At 50.0% G+C, this 23,158-nt stretch overlaps 1 protein-coding gene across 6 annotated transcripts in view; it reads left to right on the forward strand.

The window, feature by feature from the left end:
• Positions 1 to 5,985, forward strand: part of PAX2 (paired box 2) — a 77,566-nt gene extending 71,581 nt beyond the window's left edge. For 3 of the 6 annotated variants that reach the window (XM_047826479.1, XM_047826473.1, XM_047826477.1), the window contains 3 exons: positions 2,754 to 2,855; positions 5,039 to 5,125; positions 5,588 to 5,746. In XM_047826479.1, coding sequence (XP_047682435.1) covers positions 2,754 to 2,855; positions 5,039 to 5,125; positions 5,588 to 5,664 — 266 coding nt within the window. In that variant the 3' untranslated portion in view covers positions 5,665 to 5,746. Of the gene's footprint in view, positions 1 to 2,753; positions 2,856 to 3,008; positions 3,095 to 5,038; positions 5,126 to 5,587 lie in introns of those variants that run through there. The other 3 variants (XM_047826478.1, XM_047826474.1, XM_047826475.1) reach the window with 2 other exon arrangements.
• Positions 5,986 to 23,158: the final 17,173 nt, after the last annotated feature.

The raw sequence follows: 23,158 nt of genomic DNA on the forward strand, positions 1-23,158 counted from the left end.
CTGATGGTTCTGCTCCGTTGTTTGTTCTTGAGTTTTAGGAAATATAAGACCTTAGCTATATTAGACAGTAGAGAAGAGAACCATTCTATTGCTTGATGGGCTATAAGTCACAATACAAGTCACCGTCATCGCTCATCATGCCCTAAAAATTCATAATGGCCTGTTCAAACTATTTTTAGAGAAAAAGCAGATTTCAGCATTGACATTCTGCCCCAGCCTTTACCTCTTCAAAGGAGACCAGCACACATGAAACAGTCAGAAAACAATACAACCCGCCTGGCGTTGGCTGTAAGTGCAACAGAGTGATAGAGAATCAGTAAATATTTATTGAGCATCCTTTATTGAGTTACCAACCATGCAAGGCAGAGCAGAAGACAGGGCCCTGCCCTCAGTTTGATTATGGTCTATTTGAGGAAGCAAGCCATAATATGAAACAACAGGTCTGATGCCTTATGAAATATAATGTGGTCAGCCATGCAGCACAGACACTGTAGAAATTTGGAAGAAAGAAACTTCCCTGATGGGTAGAATGGTAGGCATTTTAAGGCTCGAGCTGGAAGGGGAGGGTAGCTATGCGGAAGACAAAACGATACGGCAAAAGCACAGAGGTTCCACAGCGCACCCGCCCATGAAAGCAGTCCAACTAAACCAGGTGGAGTGAGAATCAGAGCTGAGAAAGTCAGGTGGGGAGAGTACCCAGGAGGCTTTGAAAGCCTTGGCAGAGTGTGGATTGCAACTGTGGACCGCAGAGAATCCATGGCGGTCTTCACAAGGGAAGTGATAGGTTGAACGCAACGTTTCATGAGGACTAGCCAGGCAGCCACCCTTGGGATAGATGGGAGAGGCAAGAATGTGGAGGCAGGGAATACAAGCAAAAACACTGTTGTGGCTGACCAGGGGCAGGTGCTCAGGAGCTGAGCTATGGAGGTGGGAGAGGCAATGGAGACGGGACTGATGTTACAGACATTGCTAAGGGGAATTGGTAACACTTGCTGACTGACTTCATCTAAAGGGGAAGGACAAAGGCTATACATCCAGAAGGATTCTAAAGTGTTTGGTCTGGCAGTCTTCAAGAGGGTCAGGAGACCTGATTGGGAGGAAGATGAGTCTGCGTTTATTCCTGCTCAGTTTTAGGTGACAGTGGGACAGCTAATGAAAATGTTCAGTAGGCAGCTGGAAATGCAAAAGCCTGAGCTGTAGCCCTGTGTACTTTGGGAGAATTGAATCACTCAGATGTGTTGAGGGAGAAGTGAGGAAACTCACACGGGTCAGAAAAGTAGGAGATGAGGTGAAATTCACAGAGAGAGTGGCCAGGAGAGCGAGGGGCACTTTGGAATAGCCATAGGGAGGATGAAAGCTGCGTGTGGGTGGGGGGAGCTGAGGAAAAGGAAACGCACGGGGCCAGATGTGCAGAGTTCTGCGACTCCCTGCATCTTGCCACGCCTTGCCTTCTCAGGGTCAGACAGAGGCACCAGAGTGGGACAGTGGACAGGCTGAAGAGGAGGATAAGGGGAATCTGGAGAGGATAAATGGGACCCAGGAGAGCATCACATTGTCTCTAGGGCATGGCACTGCGGGAGAGGGAAGAGGGCAGATTGTTGGCATTAAAGATTGAGGCATAAAACGTAAGGGAGATGGTGATCCCTTCATGGCAATGGAGGGGACAGGCAAGAAGGGGAGGCCACTCAGGTGTCGCTGCATCCCAGAGATGTCTGTGAACCATGGGTGGCTCCCTAATACTGGCTTGCTTTACCTTCACTCCAGGACACTGCGAAGGAAAGCCCTGCTTCACACCCTCCAGACTCTAGCTAGTAGAAGTTTCCAGAGACTGAGGTCCAGCAGTTGGTGGGGGGAGAGGGGTTTGCTCGTTGGAACTTGATCTGATCCACTTGAACTGTTGGCTCAAAGCCCCTGATTCACTTCAGGGATGGTTTTTTTTATCATTTAAAATTTTTTTAATTCTTTATTCATTTTTGAGAGAGAGACAGCGACACCGAGTGTGAGCGAGGAAGGAACAGAGAGAGAGGGAGACAGAATCCGAAGTGGGATCCAGGCTCTGAGCTGTCAGCACAGAGCCTGAGGCGGGGCTTGAACTCATGAACCACGAGATCATGACCTGAGCCAAAGTCGGACGCTCAACCCACTGAGCCACCCAGGCGCCCCATATCATTTAAATGCCATAAACACTAAGAGCAAAGTAACCCACTGGATGCCTCCCCCACCCCCACTCTCCACACCTGCCAGGCCCAGCACCTGCAGCTCCACTGAGAGAGGACAAGAAATGCCCATCGGGCCCAGAATGGGTGGGGGTGGGGGTACCCTCCAAGTCTGAAGGAAAGATGGGGTGTTAGAGAGGTGCGGGGTGAACAAGATGATAGAGGTCCATTTGGCTACTGGAGAGACCACAGCTGAGTAGCTTGCTGGGGAGGAGGAATAAAAGCAGGTCACCCCCCCCCCCTTCTCCGTCTGGGTTTGGGCAACAAAGGGACACAAGCAACACATAGGCACACGAACACACACAGAGACACACAAAGTGCTGGAAACAGCAGAGGTGCATGGCCGATCATAGGACAGACGTTTAGCTAACGGGCTTCAACGCGTGTAAGGGCGCACGCGGACCTGCTCATTCAGCTCTTCTGCCACATGTCTGCTCCCTCCTTGCCAAGAGCGCCCTTCCCATGGAGTACCCTGGTGGGAGCAGAGGCAGGCCTCTCCCTTCCAGGCCTCACCCCTTCCCCTTTGTGTCTTTCTAGGTCGTGACATGGCGAGCACCACCCTGCCTGGTTACCCCCCTCATGTGCCCCCCACTGGCCAGGGAAGCTACCCCACCTCCACCCTGGCAGGAATGGTGCCTGGTAGGTGATAATGGTGCAGCTGCCTCGTTTAGATGGGGGTGACTACGCTGTGGGTGAGCTGCTGAGTCGGCTGTAGTCTGAGGCTGGGGGTGGGGGGAGACCCAACGTCCCCTCCCCCCAAGCCTTTTCTGTTCCATCCCTCTCTCTCCCTAGAGGCTGCAGTTGGTCCCTCGTCCTCCCTCAGGAGCAACCCAGGGAGGGAGTTGGCCGAAGGGGCTCTTGTGTGCACCCCACCGTATGCCAGGGCCCCTCCACGGTGCCCACCCAGTGGAGCCTGTGCCCCGGCTCCTCTCTCTGTGCCCCAGCCCACCCCAGCCAGCTGACACTGCTTGGAAGGGCCTGCCCTGGTTTCCATGGAAACTTGGAGCCCAGAACCATTTCCAGGGGCATTGTCAGTCACTCAGACAAAGCCACCCTGGTCCACACCAACCCGCAGGGAAAACCAGTGTGAACTGACCCCACCCCAGGGAGAGGAGGGAGCTAGTCCCTAAGGAAAGAGGAACAGAAGACAGGCTATGGCAGGATCCAGAGAGACTCTGGCTTCAGAGAGACAAGCTAGAGAACCACGTCTCCTCAGAGGTACCGGGCCCTCATTGCTCCTGGGAGGAGTTGGGTCTGGACTGTGTGGATCGGAGAGGCGGAGGCCGGATTTAGGGACTGAGGACTGTAGCTGGAGGTTGTGCTCTTTCCAACCTCCCATCCCAGATCGGGAGCCTGGCTTGAAGCCGGAGAGAGCTGAAGCTTCTGTTCGTATACACACCAAAAAACCCTCTTATCTTCAAGAGCGTGAGACTCGCTGGGCCTGCAGTCCACTCCTGCTGGTTGCCCTCTTGTGTGTCCCTTCCCTGACACACAACCCTCACGGTGGGGGAGGATAGAAGAGGGTGACTGGCCCCACTCCCGGATGTGCATCCAGGGGCAGCCCTGGGGAGGCAGAGCGTGGGGGGAAGGGCAGTGGCAAAGAGGAAGACTGCCCCGGGGTGCTGTACCCCCATAGGGGCTGAAGGGAGTTAGAGGAACTGGCTAAGGAAAGCTGGGAGGTGTAGGTGAGGGGATTCCTGCCCAGATCTGGAGGGGCGTGGGTAGGAGTGTTGGGGACAAGGAGATTCTTCTGGGAAGGTCCCAGCAGTGAGCAGGTGGAGGCTGGAGAAGGTCTTAGAGAGGAGGGGGTGAGGGAGGGGGGAAGCCTGCAAGGAGGTGGGGATGAGGGGAGCCGCAGAGAGCTCATGGTGGCAAGGGGGGAGTCGTTAAACAGAATCTAGTGCTGATGAGGAAATTACACTTGTTTCATTAGCGATGGGGAAGGAGATAGCTCAGTTCCTCTTGGTCACAGTTGAGCTCAGAAGCTCATTATCCTGCTGCACGCATGCTTTCCCTCCTCGTCAATAAACAGGCTTTCCAGTGGCTGCATCCCCCACCCCCACCCCAGCTCCCTCTCGGAGAGGGGCCCCTTCTCCTCTACTTAACCCGCGGTTAGGGATCACTGTAAACAGTCTGGGGTCATCACACAGGAGAAAGGGCGAGGGGGAAACCCGGAGGCCTGGCCTTTCTCCCGCGGAGGGAGGGAAGCAGCTTCCGTCCGCTCCCAGCCCACGGGGCCCTCCGCTAACCGCTCGCGGACCGGCGGGCTGTCCCCCTGCTTCCCACCGCCTCCTTCTGCTGCGTGGCCCGCCTATCGAATCTCTCCAGGGAAAGGCGGGGGGGGGGGCGGTGTTTCCCAGCAGAAACCCCCACCCCTTGCATTGGCACCGTGCTGAGATGCCATTCTCAGGACTTTCTGGGACAAAGTGTCCCGAGGGCCTTTCTTCGCCACCCTCCCCGGCTTCCATCCCGTGGGGGCTACGATTCCTAGAACCAGAGTATCCACTAAAAAGGCCCTAGACCCCAACGCAGCGGGGTAGGCGCGCCTGGACCCGGAACAAACCCTCCCTGGGTGACCCAGAGCGCCTCCGCGGCGGAGCCCCGAGCCCCCAGCCCATGTGCGAGGCCGGTCGGTGCTTCTGCACCCGTCCCCCCACCCCCGCCCCGCAACGGGCTCTCCCCACGCAGACCCAGTGGATTGCTCTGCCTCTGTCCTGCCCGCCGCACCTGCACCTCGGGCCCGGGGGAGGCCGCTGGCGGGGCACGTCGGGTCCGCCCGGGCGTTGCGCTGGTCTGATCCCCACTCCCCAACCCTCCCGCAGGGAGCGAGTTCTCCGGCAACCCGTACAGCCACCCCCAGTACACGGCCTACAACGAGGCTTGGAGATTCAGCAACCCCGCCTTACTAAGTGAGTACGCCACCTGGCTGGCCGGCGGCTCAGCGCGTCAGCCCGCGGGCAGGCTTGGCCGGGCTGCTTCCGGACGCCGGTCTCGCTCCCCTCGACCCGCCCTTCGGGTGCCGGGCGGGCAGGCTCTGTTAGTGCAGCACTGAGGCCCCGGGATCCCTAGAGGACGCCCGCGCCTCCCGTCCCTTCCCTCCCTTCCTCTCCCTTCCCGGGGGTTAGAAGGCTCTGCGCCGCCCCCACCCTCGCCCCCCCCCCCGGAAAGTCCCCAGTCGGGCGGCGGCGGTCACCCATTGATCGGGCCCCTCTCCCATCGGTGAATGAAGCTCTCCTGGGGGCAACCGGCCCAGCAGCCCAGCCGAGGTCTCCCTTGCCCCCAGCCCCGGGGAGGTCTTTGCTTTTCTTTCCTTTTTTGTTCTCCTGTTTGTCCTCTCACCCAGCCCATTCTTCTCCTGTGTTAACTTCCAGGTTCCCCTTATTATTATAGTGCCGCCCCCCGGGGCTCCGCCCCTGCCGCTGCTGCCGCTGCCTATGACCGCCACTAGTTACCGCGGGGACCACATCAAGCTTCAGGCCGACAGCTTCGGCCTCCACATCGTCCCCGTCTGACCGCCCACCCCGGAGGGAGGGAGGACCGACGCGACGCGATGCCTCCCGGCCACCGCCCCAGCCCCACCCCCACCCCAGGAACCCTGCAGCCCTTCACACCACCCCGTCGAAGGCCGGACAGGACGGGTGGAGCCGCGGGCGGGACCCTCAGGCCCGGGCCCGCCGCCCCCAACCCCGCCCGCCGCCCCTCCCCGCCTGCCTGGACTGCGCGGCGTCGAGAGGAGGGCGCGACCCAGCTCGCCCCGACTTGGCCCGAGCCGGCCCCGGAGCGGACCAGCCACACCGCGGGACCCTGGCCGGGCCCGCCGCCACGCGCGGGGGACACGTTTCTGTGACACACAATCAGCGCGGACTGCAGCGCGGCCCAGCCCCGGAGCAGCCCGCCCCGGACGCTCCGGCGCCTGGAGGCTTCGCTGGAGGGACTGGGCGAAGGAAATTAAGAACAAAACGATTTTTCTGCAGAAGGAGGAAGAGCCCCCTGCCGAACCCTCGGGGAAAAGTCCTTACGCTCGCGCCAGCCGGACTGCCCCCACCTTCCGAGTGTGCCCTACCCCAGAAGGCGGAACGGAATGGGGGCGTGGGGTCCGGGCTCTTGGGACGGGGGTTGGGGTCATCAGGTCTTTCCGAAGTTGGGACCCAAGGCACGCAGGCCCCAGCAGCGCGCACCCACCGAGCCCCACTCTTGGCTCTACCCTATTCCACCTGAACTGCCTGGTTTTCCAGGGCACGCCTACTAGTGACCAGACTCTCGGCCCCATCTCGCCCCTACCTCAGCGTCTCTTCCATCTGCGGCCCTCCCATTCTTCCCCCCTGCCTGTCCTTTTCCCACCCCACGACTCTGCACCTCTCCTTCCTAACTCCTCGCCCCTGCGGAGGCTCTCCAGTGCCCGCTGCAGGACCAGTTTCCGTAGGCCGCGGGCACTGGTCTTCCCGGGCAGTTCCTGGACGTCCCCTCCCCCGACACAGACTCGCGATCTGCCGGTGGTAGGAGCCGGTTCTGAGCCGGCGTCTGAGCTGCGGCGGGGTGGGGGTGAGGGCCGCCCGCCCCATCCCCACCCCCACCCCCACCCCCACCCCCACCCCCAGCCTCCTCCTCCGGCAGGAACTGAACAGAACCGCGAAAAGTCTACATTTAATATGATGGTCTTTCCAAAAAGGAGAAGCAAAACAAAACAGAAACCCAACAGGCTGCTGCTTTGTAAAAAGACGGTGTGTGTCGTGTGAAGGCGAACCCCGATGTATATAAGCCCGCCCCTCCGCCCCGCCCCGCCCGGTAGAGTCCCCGCTGCCCGCCCGCCCTGCCTGTAGATACGCCCCTCTGTCTGTGCTGTGAGAGTCGCCGCTCGCTGGGGGGGAGGGGGGGACACAGCTACACGCCCACTAAAGCACAGCACGTCCCGGGGGAGGGGGGCATTTTTTATGTTACAAAAAAAAAATTACGAAAGAAAAGAAATCTCTATGCAAAACGACGAACATGGTCCTGTGGACTCCTCTCGCCTCTGTTTCGTTGGCTATTTCTCTGTAATTCCGTGTTTTCGCTCTCCTCGTCTCTCTCCTCCGCATCTCTCCCCTCTCTCCATCTCTCTCGTCCCCGCCTCTCTCCCCCTCTGTCTCTGTCTCTGTCTCTGTCTCTGTCTCCGCCCCTCCCTCGGCCTCTCCCCCAGCCCCGGCCCGGCCGCCTAGCCCTCGCCGGCTAGCCCCGAGGTGGCCCCCCGACCCCAGCCCCGGGCTCGCCCCTCCGGCCGTGCCCCGCGCGCCCTGGGCCGCCCCGCCCCGTAGTTGCTCTCTCGGTAGCGGCGATGCGCCCTGCATGTCTCCTCACCCGTGGATCGTGACGACTCGAAATAACAGAAACAAAGTCAATAAAAGTGAAAATAAATAAATAAATAAAAATCCTTGAACAAATCCGAAAAGGCTTGGAGTCCTCGCCCAGATTATCTCTCTCCCCTTCGAGCCTTGTTATTTGAAAAGGAAAAACGAGAAAAGAGAATAGTTGAAGGGAACTGCCGGCGCCCGGCCAGGCTCCAGTGGCCCGAGCGGGACGGCGAGGGCGCTGAGGTTCAAACTCCGAGGCCCGGTCCTTCCCAGTCCTCGTGGAGCTGGCCTGGCCGGGCAGGGGCCCCAGACCCAGGACCCAGCCAAACCCTCGAGAGATCCCCGACAGCTCTGGTCTCCTTAGCCACTTTCAGCGCGTCGGTTCGTTTTGATTCTTTTCTTTTTCTTTCTTTTCTTTTCTTCTTTTTTTTTTTTTTGTGCACATGAGAAATAAATAATAATAATAATAAATAATAATAATAATAAATAATAATAATAATAAAATTTTGTATGGCACTCCCCATGGCTCCAGGTTTGTCTCTCCCTGTCTCTGGGACAGGCCTCCTCTCACACTGGTCGACCCCAAATACCTGACTCAGTGATCCTCCAACCGTGACCTCCCTGTCACCCCTTTGCCAAGACCCTTTCGTGATGGCTGAAATCCGGCAAAGGCCCAGATGAGTCCCCCCTTCAGTAGCTACCCCCACCGCCCGCCCCGCTCTGGGGGCAAGGAGTTTCGCTTTCCAAAACTTAGGTAACTTCGAGTTAGGCGTCTATACCAGGCCTATTTTGTCACCCTGCCTCTCTCCCCGCACCCCGATTGAGGGTTCAGGCTCTCAGAACGGAACGCAACGTCGGAGGCGCTCTACCCGTGGGTGGGGGTTGCCTGCTGTGCCCGCTCCTTCCTCCGCTCATCCCTCGGCCGCATTTTTATCCCCTGAGTCCACACAGCGACCGCGGAGGCCGCAGACGCCTGCCACGAGTTTCCTCGCCGGTCATTTGCTTCCAGGCCTGGACAGTGCCCAGACCCGCGGAGACTCAGGGAGAACTTGCCGCTCACCGGACCTCATGTGCCCTTGGCTTTGTCCCGGAGAGGGCGCTTAGGCGCTTCTGTCTGTGTGTCGGTGGCTTCTATTTATGTTTCCGTGGGTCTGTACGGCCCTGGGAGGGTCTGGTAGTGGAGAAGTAGGAAAACAGTTCATTTTTTCGGACACTCTTACTGTTCTTGTCCGGGGAAGGATCTGTGCGTCCGTCCCTGTGTCTCTCTGTTCCTGCTTTGGGGAGGGATGGAGTGATTGTCCAGGATTGTCCAGGCTGCATCCGAGGTACTTGAAAGGGGTACCCCCTCTATCTCTCCAGCAACCTCCCAACTCCAGCCCTGCCACAAAGGCCACAGCCTCCACCTGGTCTCTCTGCTCACAGAGACTTTCTTTCTTGGCCTTTAGCCCCCAACTCTGCCTTTTCTCACTTGACAGACTATTGAAACTCTGAGCTGCCAAGGACGGCAACCAAGGCCTGGAGGCAGACTAAGGAGTGACCTTCTCCCTTGGCTGGTATCTCCCGGACACCTCCTTCCCACCAGGATCCCAGGGGCCTTTCTTTCCCCCAGCCCATTTGCCCAGCTTCACCCACATCATGGGACTTCAGGAGGATATGAAGGATCCCCAACAAATCAGCAAGCCCCTAATCAAGGCTATCCCCTCTCTTCTCCCTCTCCACCTAGGTCTCCTCCCTATTCCCCATCTCAGCAAATGACAGTCCCGATTTTCCACCCTGCCCAGTGAGTCTCCTGGAAGAATGGTCTTCAGACTTCTTTGATCATACACATCTATTGGCAAAAAGAATTCTGAACGTGTACCCCCAATATAGGTATATTTCCTTATTTACAAATTCCGTAAATGTACTACCGGACTAACGTTATGAATTTCATAGCACGTAAAAAAAAGAGAAAGGGTGCGATTGGAATACATAGAAAGAGAAGTTCTAGTGTTCTCATCTCATGCCTAAATGGATTCTTTTGTACTCCCTGGAAAAGTTACACCCCACTTGGGAGATCCTGCTCGGAATCCATCAAGACCCAGGACATCCATCCAGCAGAACCCCTAGCTATTGCCTGATGCCCAGTGGGTGAGTTCCTGGAAATTCCTGAGTTGGCCCAGCCAACGCTGCTCTCATCATGTAGAAGGCTACCGGGCCCCCAGTACCTGGCTTTGCCTCCAGGTGCCCCTAGACTGGGAAACCTTCCCAGGGTTCATTAAATTAGAAGCCAGCCCTTACCTGGGTCCCACCAGAACCCCTTGCCTTCTGTTCTATTCTGGTCACCTTCAGACCAAGTTGGACAGCGAGGATCCCATTGTCTACAGTGACCATCTTTGCCCAGAAGCTTTCACGTTGTGCCCCTCCTGAGGGGCACAAGATTTCCGCTTGGAAATCTGAGGGGCCCCCAAGCAGTTCTGCCCTCTTTGGCCAGTTTCCTGTTCTAACTGCAGCCCCATTTACCCACCCCAAACACCAAGAGGGCCCATTCTCTAGTTTCAGTATCCCCCAGAACTCACCTAATTTTGACTTGGCAGGTCCTGTCCCTGCCCCACCCCACAGAGTTCCCAGCTGAGGTACACCAAGTATGACAATTAGAAACAGATGAATAAAGGTGTCCTGGGTTGAAGGAACAGCGGGAGGAAAGACATAGAGGCATGGAAATATACCAGATAAAATGTGGCTGGAGAATCAGGTGCCTGGGGAGAGACGGGGGGGTGGGGGGGGTGGGGGGGGTGGAGGGAGATGGCGGGAGATGAAGCGTAAAAGTAGTTGAGAGCCAGGATACTGTGCTGGAAAATGTCAAAATGGTATCCATCACCTACACGGCCCCTTTAGGGAAGCTGCCCCACTCCCCGCCCCTCCTGCGCATGTAGACACCGTATTTGTACCAATGACTCTGCTACGTGAATTGGACTCTAGCACAAATCCAAGCCGAGCCAATCAGGACAGCACACAGGACGCGGGAGACAATGAGGACATTCCCCGTGGGGAGCAAAGCCCTGCGGAGGCCCTGAGGGGATTCCCCAGTCTTCCTCATCTCCATCTCCCTGGAGGACAACTCCATTCTACCACTCACTCAAGCCAAAGACTCACATCTTCCCTGACGCCCTCATCTTTCTCACTCCACTGGCGCAATCAGACGGCTCTACCTTTAAAACAGACATGGAATTGGACCGCTTCGGACCACCGGCACTGCACTTAGTCCAAGCCACTAAGATCGTTTACCTGGATTTACAAAAGACCATTCTCATCAGTCTTTCTGCTTCCATCTTTGCCCCACCCACCCCAGTCTGTTCTCCCCCAGGCAGCCAGACTCATGCTCCAAAATGTAGAGCAGACCACGTCCCTCCTCTGCCCAGAGTCTTCCAGTGGCTCCTCTTCTCCTGCGGAGTCAAAGTCAGAATCCTAAAACTGACCTATAAGGACCTGCACATTCTGGCTCTCTCCCCGCCCCCACACCCCTTCCGCTGCTATAAGTCACCTCCCATTACCTCCTCTAGCTCACTGTGCTCTGAGCCTGCTGACCCCTGCACAATACTTTGGTTTCTCCAAGCATGAGCCTTCTCAAGACACTTGCACTTGATGTGCTTAATACGCCCTGACACTCGCCCCACTTCCTTAAGGACTCTACTCCAATGTTACCTTATCAACAGGGCCTTCCCCGACCAACTTAAAGATCCCTCTGCTTCTCCATGCTCTTTACCACCACCTGAAAGATTATGTTTTACTGGCTTCTGTCTTGCCCTCTCCCATTAGAATGTGAGCTCCGTGAGAGCAGATTTTTGTGTGATCTCTTTGCTGCTGTATCGCCAATGCCTGGACAGTGTTTGGCACACAGATGCTCAGCGAATGTGTGATGGACAAATAAATGAATGGGGTGATGAGAACAAGAAATTGTGAGTAGGCGGGGGGCTGAGGCAAGGGAGAGAAACAGTAAAGAGTGAGAGATGAGAGGAACCCTCAGTCACATAGAAGAGGAGGATGACCCCCAGAGAGCAGCCGAGTAGCTAAGAAAGAAGTGAGAAAGGGCAGAGGCTGTTCCTACTTCTCTCACAGCCCGGTGGTTTGATGTGATCACAGAACTCCTTGAACAACTTCCTCCGTTACCTAGGGTGACTCTTTGCCACCGTTGTCCCCATGGGGGCGTTGAGGATGCATCTCTTCATCCAGTGGGACACTGCCCCTCCACCATCCTGTACAGTGCTTATGGGGCTGTCGATCAGAGTGTCCTAGCAACCCCTGACCATAGCTGTGGGCCTGAGACCCACATCTGGCCAATGAGGACCTCATGTCCTTGTCCAAAGCACATAGTCCTCAAGTTAGGAACAGAGTCTTGTCAGAAGGCTCATTATTGGGAACTGGAAGAGAGAAGTTCTCTTCTCTTGGCCTATAAGCTCAAGTGATAAGGGCTTTGGACCCCTAAGGACTGCCACCCACCATGTGGAGAAAGCAGACCCACTCAGAGTCAGGCAGGGACACCGAGCTGAGAAGTAGAGAGAGAAAAAGAGTTCTGCTGGTTTTATCCCAGCTTCTGGAGCCGGCTAGGCCTGAAACAAGACCACTTTTGGACTTCCAGGGTCGTAAGCCAGTACTTTCTCCTTTCTTTCACTTAAGCAAATGTGTTGAATGTCTGTCAATTGCAACTGAAAGGGTTCTGACTTACACAGTTGTAGAGTGCACAAATGCCCTGTTAAGAAGTTTCAGGGGCGCCTGGGTGGCGCAGTCGGTTAAGCGTCCGACTTCAGCCAGGTCACGATCTCGCGGTCCGTGAGTTCGAGCCCCGCGTCGGGCTCTGGGCTGATGGCTCGGAGCCTGGAGCCTGTTTCCGATTCTGTGTCTCCCTCTCTCTCTGCGCCTCCCCCGTTCATGCTCTGTCTCTCTCTGTCCCAAAAATAAATAAACGTTGAAAAAAAAATATTTAAAAAAAAAAAAAAAAGAAGTTTCAATTTTTTTTTCTATAGGCGATGAGAGCCATGAAATTTTTTGAGCAAGAGAGAATGGCTTAATGGGCCTGTGTTTTTGGAAGAGCTCTCTGTCCATGATGTGAGGAGTAGGATATGAGAAGAGACATTGGGTACAGACAGGCCTGTACCACAGTGGCCCAGGCAAGAGATAATGGCGGTCTACACTCAGGATTCACTCAGGAAGGACACTGGCATGGAAAAATGATGAGGTTATATTTTTAAGCAAAAAAGAAAAGAAATGTGTCGAGCAGTAGACACACTGTATAAGAAAAAGGAAAAATAGAAATCATTTGCTTCTATATACATAAACATTGGAAAGATAAACACCAATCTAATAAAAAGAGCTGTCCCTGTGTGGGGAACAGTGTAGATGCGGACCCAAAGAAGTAAGGTATCTCTGGGTATATACCCTTTTAATGTAATTTTAACTTTATTGAAAAAAAAACGAAATTTAAATTAAAAAATGCAAAGAGACAATCAGGTCCTTGGCATGTATAGGCATAACTGTTTGATGAATACACCAAATTTTGCTTTTTTGCGGTATGACTAAGGAAAAGGACATTGCATTTGGTGAATAGGGGATACGTGGTGACCAGAAAGCTAGTGTTTTTTGAAGGTGGAGGGAGGACTGGGGTGGGGGCGGGGCAGGGGATGTGGCCAAGACCTGAGGAAGCTGGAGACAGAGTGTAAACAATTCTTTTGAAAGGTTTGGAGAGGAAAAGGCTTGAGACGTTGTGATTGGTGAGCTCAAGGGTATGTTCTTTCAGGCTAAAGGCTGTGGATAAGCCTGCTGGTTGAGGCAGAGGGTGGAAGGCAGGGGTAGGGGATGAAGAGAGGCTGTTTGAAGATGGATGTGAGAGGCTTATGGAAGGAGGTCTGAAAGAATGGGGCAGAGGCATAGGGGTGAGGGGTGGGGAGGACCCAGAGAATTCTACTGGGAGAGGAAGGCCATAAGGGGAAGGGAACTGCCGGGGTTACTCAGAGGGAATTTAGGAGGCACAACTTCTGTCTGCTCAGAGTGTGGGGAGCAGGGCTAGGGCCAGCCTTGAGGAGGGTAGAGTTGTAGAAGAATCTCCTGGGGATTCAGAAGGATGTCTGACAGCAGGAGCGTGTTGCCAGCCAGCAGCAGAGAGAACACACACGGGTGGTAGATCTCTGGCTCCCCTTGGCCAGGCTGGTTCCATCTGTCAGGACAAAGCAACTAGATACTCCCTCCCAAGATTGCACTGCTCCTCCCTTTCTGATCTGATCCACATCCCCCTCCTCCATGTGGCCTCTCTACCTGAAAGAACCCCAGCAGCCACTCAGGCCCATTTTCATGATCTGATCTTTGTGACTGTCCATCCCCAAGTGCCCCGGCATGACCTCAACTGCCTTATAAGAGAAGTCTGTAGAAGACCCATCCTCCCAGCGCTCCCCCACAAGGAATTCCCAGCCCCCATATGCAACCTAGAGGCACAAGCATGTGTGCATGGAGGCATCTCTAAGCCAAGAGCAGAAGGGACGCAAAAGTTGGGTCTAAAAGGGCCAAGAAGGCCCTTCCTCTCTCTGTGCCTCAGTTTCCTCATGTGTAAAACCCAGATGGCCTCTGGGACTCCTTCCCACTTTGACATTCTAGGCTTCTACAGTTATAAACTCTAGGTGCTCAGGCAATCTCTGTGAGCAGGAGAATTCAAGAAACCTCTGTGGAGGTCGAGTAGGTATATTCAGATGGTGAAGGTGATGGAGGAGGGTTTTTTGAACTGTAGAAAGAGGAGGCATGGATTTATTTATTTGTTGCCATCTCTCCCATCTGGGAGTTAGTACTGCCTTTTCCTATCTCTCTTCCCAGTGTCTGCCCAGAGGTCTCTAGGGATAGGGGCTGCAAGCATTGAGACAGGAGAGTGGTGGAGCCCATTGAAGGTGCAAGGTAGGGGACTAAGGGAGGAAGACAAAGGAAGCAGCCATTTGGGGCCAACTACATTCTCTGCCTCCCCCCACACCCCCACCTGCCCAAAGCATCCCAATACCCTAATTAGCCAGTCCCTTAGGCCCCTGTTAGTCAGGCCGGCTGAGCGCCCAACTCCCTGGGGACCAGCCCCCTTACCCCCCAGACTAATCAGTCCTTTGCTCCTTGAGTGCATGAGCGTGCGCGTGCATGTACACACACACACACACACACACACACATACACACACACACACACACACACAACACACACACACACACACACCCTTATTCTCTCCCAGATCCCCAGGCCTCATTCTCGCCTTCAGAGGGTTAATTTAGGGTAGTACTAAATTCTCCCAATGAAGACACCCCCATTTGAGATGATTGAAGAGTTGGGGAGAAGCCAGGGAAAGTTTGGGGGTGCTTTCCAATTGGAGTTTTCTCTCAAACTTATGGGACCAAGAATGTATAGCAAAGGATGAAGCCATGAGTGGGGGTGCCCTATGGCACCCCAAGCCCTTGGGATGGCACCTCTCAGGCCCCCATCTATGGTCAATATTCACCCCAATCCAGACCCCCTCCTCCCCTTCATCTCCCATTCGTCTCCCCACCCCCTTACCCCCCGACACCCGCACTGTCAGCCCAAACACATGATAAATTGCCCTGTCAACAGAATTCATTCAGGGACCAATTAATTCCACAGAAATGAACCAGGAGCCATCAGTTGCTGAAAAACTCAGAGTGCAGGGAGCGGAGGGAGGGGGTGCAGGCGGGGGGTGGGCGGCAGAGGAGGGGACAGGGAGGCTGGGGAAGTTAGTCTGACAGAAATTGGTCATTTAATGCTTAAGTGCACGCTAGACAGCCCTGTCATCGCCCGCGGCCCCCGCGCGGGATTAATTATCGGAGGAGGAGAGGGCAGCCCAGCCCAGCCCAGCCATCTGTCACCAACCAAGGCTGGAGTCACCCAGGACTTGGGCCACCCTGAGTCCACTTCCAAGTCTTCAGGCCTCTTGCTTCCCCGCTTCCACATCCTTCCACATCCCAATCCTATGTCCAACCTCATATTGTAGACCCTCAGGTGCATTTAGTCAGGTCTTGTCATCAGCTTAGGCCAACCAGGAAGCCTCTTTGACCTCTTGACTGGGTTAGGCCCCATAACTCCCTGTACTCCTCCATCATTACCCTCAGCCATCTTGGGTAACTCTTTGTGGGTAGCCCAAGATATGATTGTCCCACTTGATCCTGGTGTGAGGGAATGGCACCATCTTTCACACAACTGCTCAAGTCAGAATCCTACTGGTTGTCCTTGACTCTTTCCTCTCCCTTACACCTCTCATCCAACCAGAATCCAAGTCCGGTTGGTTCAGCCTTCCATAAATATATGAAATCTGGGCCAGTTGCTTCTAGCTCCTGACCACCACCCAAGGCTGAGCCATCAGCAGCTCCACTTGAACTCCTGATTTAGGCTCTTGCTAACAACTAACAATTATCTTTAAAAATACAAGTAGTATCCTGTTGTGCCCCTCCACACAAACACACATACACATACACACTACCTTCCAGTTTGACACTCTTTGGTGGACCACCATGGACCCGCAGGGTGTCAAGTTCAAACTCTTGACTTGACTCTCAAGGCACAAAGTCCCAGCCTCACCTCCAGTATGCTTCCCTTGCTTTCTCTACCGTCCTCCCTTTCTGAGTCCCACTGACCTCCCTTTCTGGTTTTTCTCCCAGCCTACAAACGTCTTTCTACCCTGTGACGCCCTCGGCCAACTAACTTTACTAACTGCTATTCATCTTTGAGATCTCAGATTAAATGTTACTCCTTCCAGAAAGCCTTCCCTGACCCCTTGATGTGCTTGTATAGCTCCCAAACTTCCATTCATCAACATGTCACCTTATTTATGCATTGTCTGTCTTTCCACCAAAATGTTAATTTCATGAGAATGGAGTCCATGTCCTTATCCTTCTAACCTGGCACTTAATGGATATCAGAAAATATTTGTTGAATAAATAAATTAATGAATAAAGGCCTAACCTTGTCTTGGCTCTATCCCTAGCCTGACTCTGGGGCCAAGCTCCTCAGAGTCAGATCTTTCCTGGAAGCCCAAGACATGCTGGCATGACTGGGGAGATGGGAAACCCTCAGGATACTTGTGAGCCCCTGAAACTGACCCAAACCAGCTATGCTAGGTGGGTTCAGATGAGGCTGCCGAGAGCTGGAGGTTAGATTGGTCAAGAGAATGGCTGGAAGGACTTCCTAGAAGAGCAAAGCCCAGAGTCTGGAAGAAGCATGCTCTGTGCAGAGACATGGGTTGGCTGAAGCATGGGGCTGGTCAGAGAAGGAAGGGGTAAAAAAGTTGGAAAGAGAACTTTCCAAATATGATTTTGCTATACTTCCCAAAGGTTGAACTGACAGGACTTGGATACTGATTAGATGAGAGGGATGAGGGAGACCAGTTTGTGAAGGGCAATGAATGCCAGGCTGAGTTTGGCCTTTCTCCTGTCATTGACTGCTTCTGATGATGGCCAGATGCAGAGTTTTATTTGCAGAGTTAATTCAGGCTGACAAACAGGGTGATTAAAGGGAAAAGTTGAAGCAAAGAGATCATTAGGAAGCTGGTAGAGTTATGAGAGACAGAGAGAGAGAGAGAGAAGTTGACCTATGGAAAGAAGGTTTGTGACAGAGAAGTCTCCCATGACAAGCAGAGGGGGATGAGGTGAGCGGAGGGATCTTCTCTCCAAGAAGTTCAAGAAGGCCTGGTGGCAGCCTCACTGAGATAGCATATCGGGACTTGGCTGCCAATTGTATCTGAAGGTGAGGGAGAGAGAGAACAAAAGATGATTGGCTCCAAGGTTTGTGTTCCAAGAGCCTGGATGGCTGATGAGGCCATCAGCAGTGTTAAGACAAGAGGCTGACTTGGTACTAGAAACAATGAACGTGACTTTGTCTACATGCCTGAGTTTGGCATGCTTGGGCATGATGTCCAATAGACAGAATTAAAGAGCAGTAGCTCAGGGGTGTGAATTGGCCTTGGGATGTAGAATTGGGAGCTATACCTTCCTACCTTTGCTTTCCCACCTATCCTCCAAATTTGCATATCAGTTTGGATAAGCCAGTGTAACTTTGTGACAAATTACAATAGTATAACGCTTAAGGTAATCCTACAATAATACATATAATGCAGTAAAGATATGTCATCAAATACAAGTCATAGTGTAATAATAATAATAATAATATGTAATAATGTAATCTAGAAATAAAATAACCATATGACAATTTACTAATATCAACCAGGAAATTATGAGTCAATATATTGGTTAACAGTATGGGCTATATTTTGGTAATGAGGTAACCATGTAATCAGTGATTGCAGTGAATCAGTGTTGAAATGACTGTAACAAGGCATACAACCCAGCAATAAAATGACAACCTGACAGTGTAATCATGTTAACTTGGTAATGAGGTACTGATATAAGGATGCCATGACTCAATGGCAGAGTGGTGATGATGTCACACAGTAATAAAGCCTCGAGATCAGTGAAAAGAAAGAGGACAGAACTCTTAACATGAGCCCCAAGGCCCTGAGAACAGAGTGAGAGAGTCCTAAGTTTGAATAGAACCTTCCTCAGGATGCAGCAAAGGTCTGGAAGCAGCTTCTGGAGGGATGATATAGCCTGGGACAGGAAAGAACTGAGCCAAGAAGGAAAGTTGGCAAGGCAAAACAAACAAAAATAGCATTGGCTTTGCAGGACAGGACACAGTGCTGTGGAGCTGGCCAGAATGGAGGGGCCTGGGCTGGGGTCGGAAGGAGGCGGTCTCTGATTGCCGAGTAGTATCTGAACAGCCCTAACAGCATTCAGTGTTCTGAGTGCTCATTTGGCCCAAGAGATGTCTGCTCCCTCAGGAGCTAGAAAGGACGGTAAATCACGTTCTGTACTGTGCTTGTAAGATTCTTAGAACCATCAAGTTGACAAATATAGAAAAGAAAACCCAGAGCTAATAATAATAACACAATTGAAAACAACTCACCTTTATCCAATCTTTAGCATGGACTAGGCAGTGTAATCAGTACTTTCCCTGCATTATCCACAAGAACCCTGTTAAGAAGGTTTTACTGTTTCTATTTTATAGATAAAAATAATGAGATTGGTTAATATATTTGCCCAGAGTCACAAGGCAAGTAAGGGGTAGAGCTGGAATTCAAACCCAGGCCCATTTCCCTTTAGAGCACATCCATGCCCTTGCCATTGGGTATCTGCTTTAGCATGTGTCCCTAAGTAAGAAGCAAACCAGGGGGCAGGTTGAGCCACGACAAAAGTGTGTAACATATCCCTAAACACTAATTTTATTAAAGGACCAGTGTTAAGGTGGATGAAAATATGTATAATAAGCAACCACCTATCTCATAAAGAAAGGAGGAATATGAACACATATACCTATTTACACACATTTTACAAAATGGAAATATGAACCAAAAGACTTTTTAAAATGTTCATCTATTGAAGAGGGGAGGAAATAAACGACGAGGAACAGGGTAGAAAATAGACATAACTGGCTATATCTTATTTTGTAGACTTGACTTTAGAACCATGCAAATATTTTATATAATAATACAACAAAAGTAAGTAAATTAATAAGGAATCTCTGCCCCCCCCCAAAAAAAAACAAAAGCAAAATGAGACAAATGGACCTAACTATTCGTGGAGCTGGTGTCACAACCACATAGACAGAAACCATTTCAAGTAATTTAAAACCTAGTCATTGACTGTACATACATTCCCTAGTGGGACATACATTAAAAGAGAAAATAAATAATTATATCAATATTCATGGAGTTTTTCAGTGTGAGAGAAACAAACAAAACCAGATGGAAAATCAACAAAGATAAGTAAAAGCTCCATAGTCCTGGATTTAATTGGACATATTAGTAATAACTCAATGCATTTTACCTTTTTTTAAAAATTACTTTCCTGGATCTATCCATGGAAAAAGAAAAAGAAAATGACCAACTCAATACCAAGCACCCCAATCCCCAGATTGTGGTTTTTAAATACCACGTTTCACTAAAAGGAGCAAGTACTCTGGGAAAATGGAAGATTCCAAGTCTGAAATAGGAAATGTAAAAGACGATTCTGGAAATCTTGTCATATCAGAAAGCAAAAAATCTACTAAAGAATACTAGGGTCATGTTAAAAGGACTTAGTTGCCAATTAGAGACTCTCACTGGCCAATGACTAACTGAGCATCAATGAAAATAATAACTGCAATTAATTAAAAATCATAAAATATATTTAAATTCATGAGTCCATAGTTATACCTAAAAGAAAAGCCTTATTGATCTTCTTTGGAGGTTTCTAGGGAATCAACTAATTATTTGGGAAACTGATAAAGAGAAAAAAATCAAGTATACTTCTACTGTGTTTCTTATATGAACTGTACCTTAGGAGAATCAAATAGTAGGTGAGGGGAAGTTTCTCTTTATAGAAGTCTTCCAGCTAATAAATGAAGAAGGCATGGATGGGACTAGAATATTATCATTTTGTAATCCCTAACGGAATAATAAATCTAGACAACAATCATTGATGGCTGTTAATTTCCCAAAAAAAAGAAATAACAGAACATTATGTGCCTCTTGATGAAAATACAACAACAACAAAACCTATTAATTGGTATTTCCAAAAATATCAAACCTGAATCTGAACAAGTCACTGGATATAACTCGTATTTTACAGAAAATACTATGAACAGAGGAACCACAAGGCTGCATTCTGATTTAGGTTCTTGTCCCCATCACCCATTTAGCCCATCTCCCCACCCACGACCCCTTCAGCAACTCTCAGTTTATTCTCTATAGTTAAGAGTCTCTTATGGCTTGCCTCTCTTTATTTTTCCCCTATGTTCATCTGTTTTGTTTCTCAAATTCCACATATGAGTGAAATCATATGGTATTTGTCTTTCTCTGACTGATTGGTTTTGCTTAGCATTATACTGTCTAGCTCCATCCACGTTGTTGCAAATGGCAAGATTTCATTCTTTTTTATGGCTGAGTAATATTCTGATATATATATATATATATTTATATATATATATACATACATACATATATATATATACACCACATCTTCTTTATCCATTGATCAGTCAATGGACACTTGGGCTCTTTCCATAATTTGGCTATTGTTGATAATGCTGCTATAAACACTGGGGTGCATATGCCCCTACGAATCAGTTTGTATCCTTTGGATAATCGCCTAGTAGTGCAATTCCTGGATTGTAGGGTAATTCTATTTTTAACTTTTTGAGGAACTGCCATACTCTTATCCAGAGTGGTTGTACCAGGTCGCATTCCCACTAGCAGTGTAAGAGGGTTCCCCTCTCCATCCTCACCAACACCTGTTGTTTCCTGTGTTGTTAATTTTAGCCGTTCTGACAGGTGTGAGGTGGTATCTCATTATAGTTGTGATTTGTAGTTCCCTGATGATGAGCGATGTTGAGCATCTTTTCATGTGTCTGTTAGCCATCTGGATGTCTTCTTTTGAAAAATTTCCATTCATGTCTTCTGCCCATTTCTTAACTGGACCATTTGTTTTTTGGGTGTCGAGTTTGAAAAGTTCTTTACAGATTTTGGATATTAGCCCTTTATCAAATATGTAACCTGCAAATGCCTTCTCCCATTCCGTAGGTTGCCTTAAAAGACTGAAGCCTTTTATCTTGATGAAGTCCTAATAATTCATTTTTGCTTTTATTTCTCTTGCCTCAGGAGATGCGTCTAGTAAGAAGTTGCTATGGCCAAGGTCAAAGAGGTTGCTGCCTGTGTTCTCCTCTGGGATTTCGATGACATTTATGTCTTTCATCCATTCTGAATTTTTTTTTGTATGGTGTAAGAAAGTGGTCCAGTGTCATTTTTCTGCGTGTTGCTGTCAAGTTTTCCCAACACTATTTGTTGAAGAGACTGTCTTTTCTCCATTGGATATTCTTTCCTGCTTTGTTGAAGGTTAGTTCGCCATATAGTTGTGGGTCTATTTCTGGGTTCTCTGTTCTGTTCCATTGATCTATGTGTCTGTTTTTGCGCCAGGACCATACTGTCTTGATGACTAAAGCTTTGAAATATAGCTTGAAGTCCAGAATTGTGATGCCTCCAGCTTTGCTTTTCTTTTTCAAGATTGCTTTAGCTATTTGAGGTCTTTTGTGGTGCTGTACCAATTTTAGGATTATTTGTTCTAGTTCTGTGAAAAATGCTAGTGGTATTTTGATAGGGATTGCATTAAATGTGTATATTGTGTTGGGTAGCATGGACATTTTAACAATATTTGTTCTTCCAATCCATAAGCATAGGATGTTTTTCCATTTCTTTATGTCATCTTAAATTTTTTTTCATCAGTGGTTTATAGTTTTCAGAGTACAGATCTTTTACCTTTTTGGTTAGGTTTATTCTTAGGTATCTTATGGGTTTTGGTGCCATTGCAAATGGGATCAATTCCTTGATTTCTCTTTCTGCTGCTTCATTACCGGTGTATAGAAATGCAACAGGTTTCTGTACATTGATTTTGTAACTTGAGACCTTATTGAATTCGTGTATCAGTTCTAGCAATTTTTTGATGGAGTCTTTCAGATTTTCACACAGAATATCATATTGTCTGCAAACAGTGAAAGTTTGACTTCTTCCTTGCCAATTTGGATGCCTTTTATTTCTTTTTGTTGTCTGATTGCTGAGGCTAGGACTTCCAGTACTATGTTAAATAACAATGGTGAAAATGCACATCCCTGTCTTGTTCCTGACCATAGAGGAAAAGATCTTAGTTGTTCCCCATTGAGGATGATATTGGTTGTGGGTCTTTCATATATGGCCTTTATGATGTTGAGGTATGTTCCCTCTATCCCTACTTTATTGAGGGTTTTTATCAAGAATGGATGCGGTACTTTGTCAAATGTTTTTTTCTGCATCTATTGAGAAGATCGAATGGTTCTTATCCTTTCTTTTATTGATGTGGTATATCACATTGATTGATTTGCAAATATTGAACCCTCCCCCCTTTGCAGCCTAGGAATTAATCCCACTTGATCATGGTAAATAATTCTTTTAATGTAATTTTGGATTGGGTATCTTATTGAGAACGCTATGAAGTTTTTTAGATGTACTAGTGATATTATGATCATTTTTAGAAGTCTTTTTATTTTAGAAATATAAGCCAAAGTATTTACAGATTAAGTGATATAATGTCTGGGACTTGCTATAAAATAATTTGGGGGGTGGGGTACTTGGAGATTATATGGAACATGGCCAGCTATAAATTGATCATTGTTGGAGCTGGATTTGTTATGTTATCCTATTTTTATATATGTTTAAATTTTCAGTAATAAACAATGTTAAAGCATTGTTATATTGAAACAAACTACTTAAATTTGGGGATAGCCATCTCACCCATCTTGATTTTTAGAAAGCTGACATCTGTCTTCAATTACTTATCTGTCCAAGTTAGAGATTCTGAAAAAACTGAGCAGCCCAAAAAAAAATGATTCTAGATTTTGGTAATTGGGGTCTCCCATAAAACATTTGAGTCCCCGCCTTACTACTTTTCAGTGAATCTACTAATCAACAAATCTCAAACATGCATATGGAGTTTCCAAGCAGTCTTTCATTGCCTTACTTTTGTGTATTGATGGACATGAATGGATACT

This window comes from Prionailurus viverrinus, chromosome D2 (assembly GCF_022837055.1).
Source record: "Prionailurus viverrinus isolate Anna chromosome D2, UM_Priviv_1.0, whole genome shotgun sequence".
Lineage (NCBI taxonomy): Eukaryota > Metazoa > Chordata > Mammalia > Carnivora > Felidae > Prionailurus > Prionailurus viverrinus.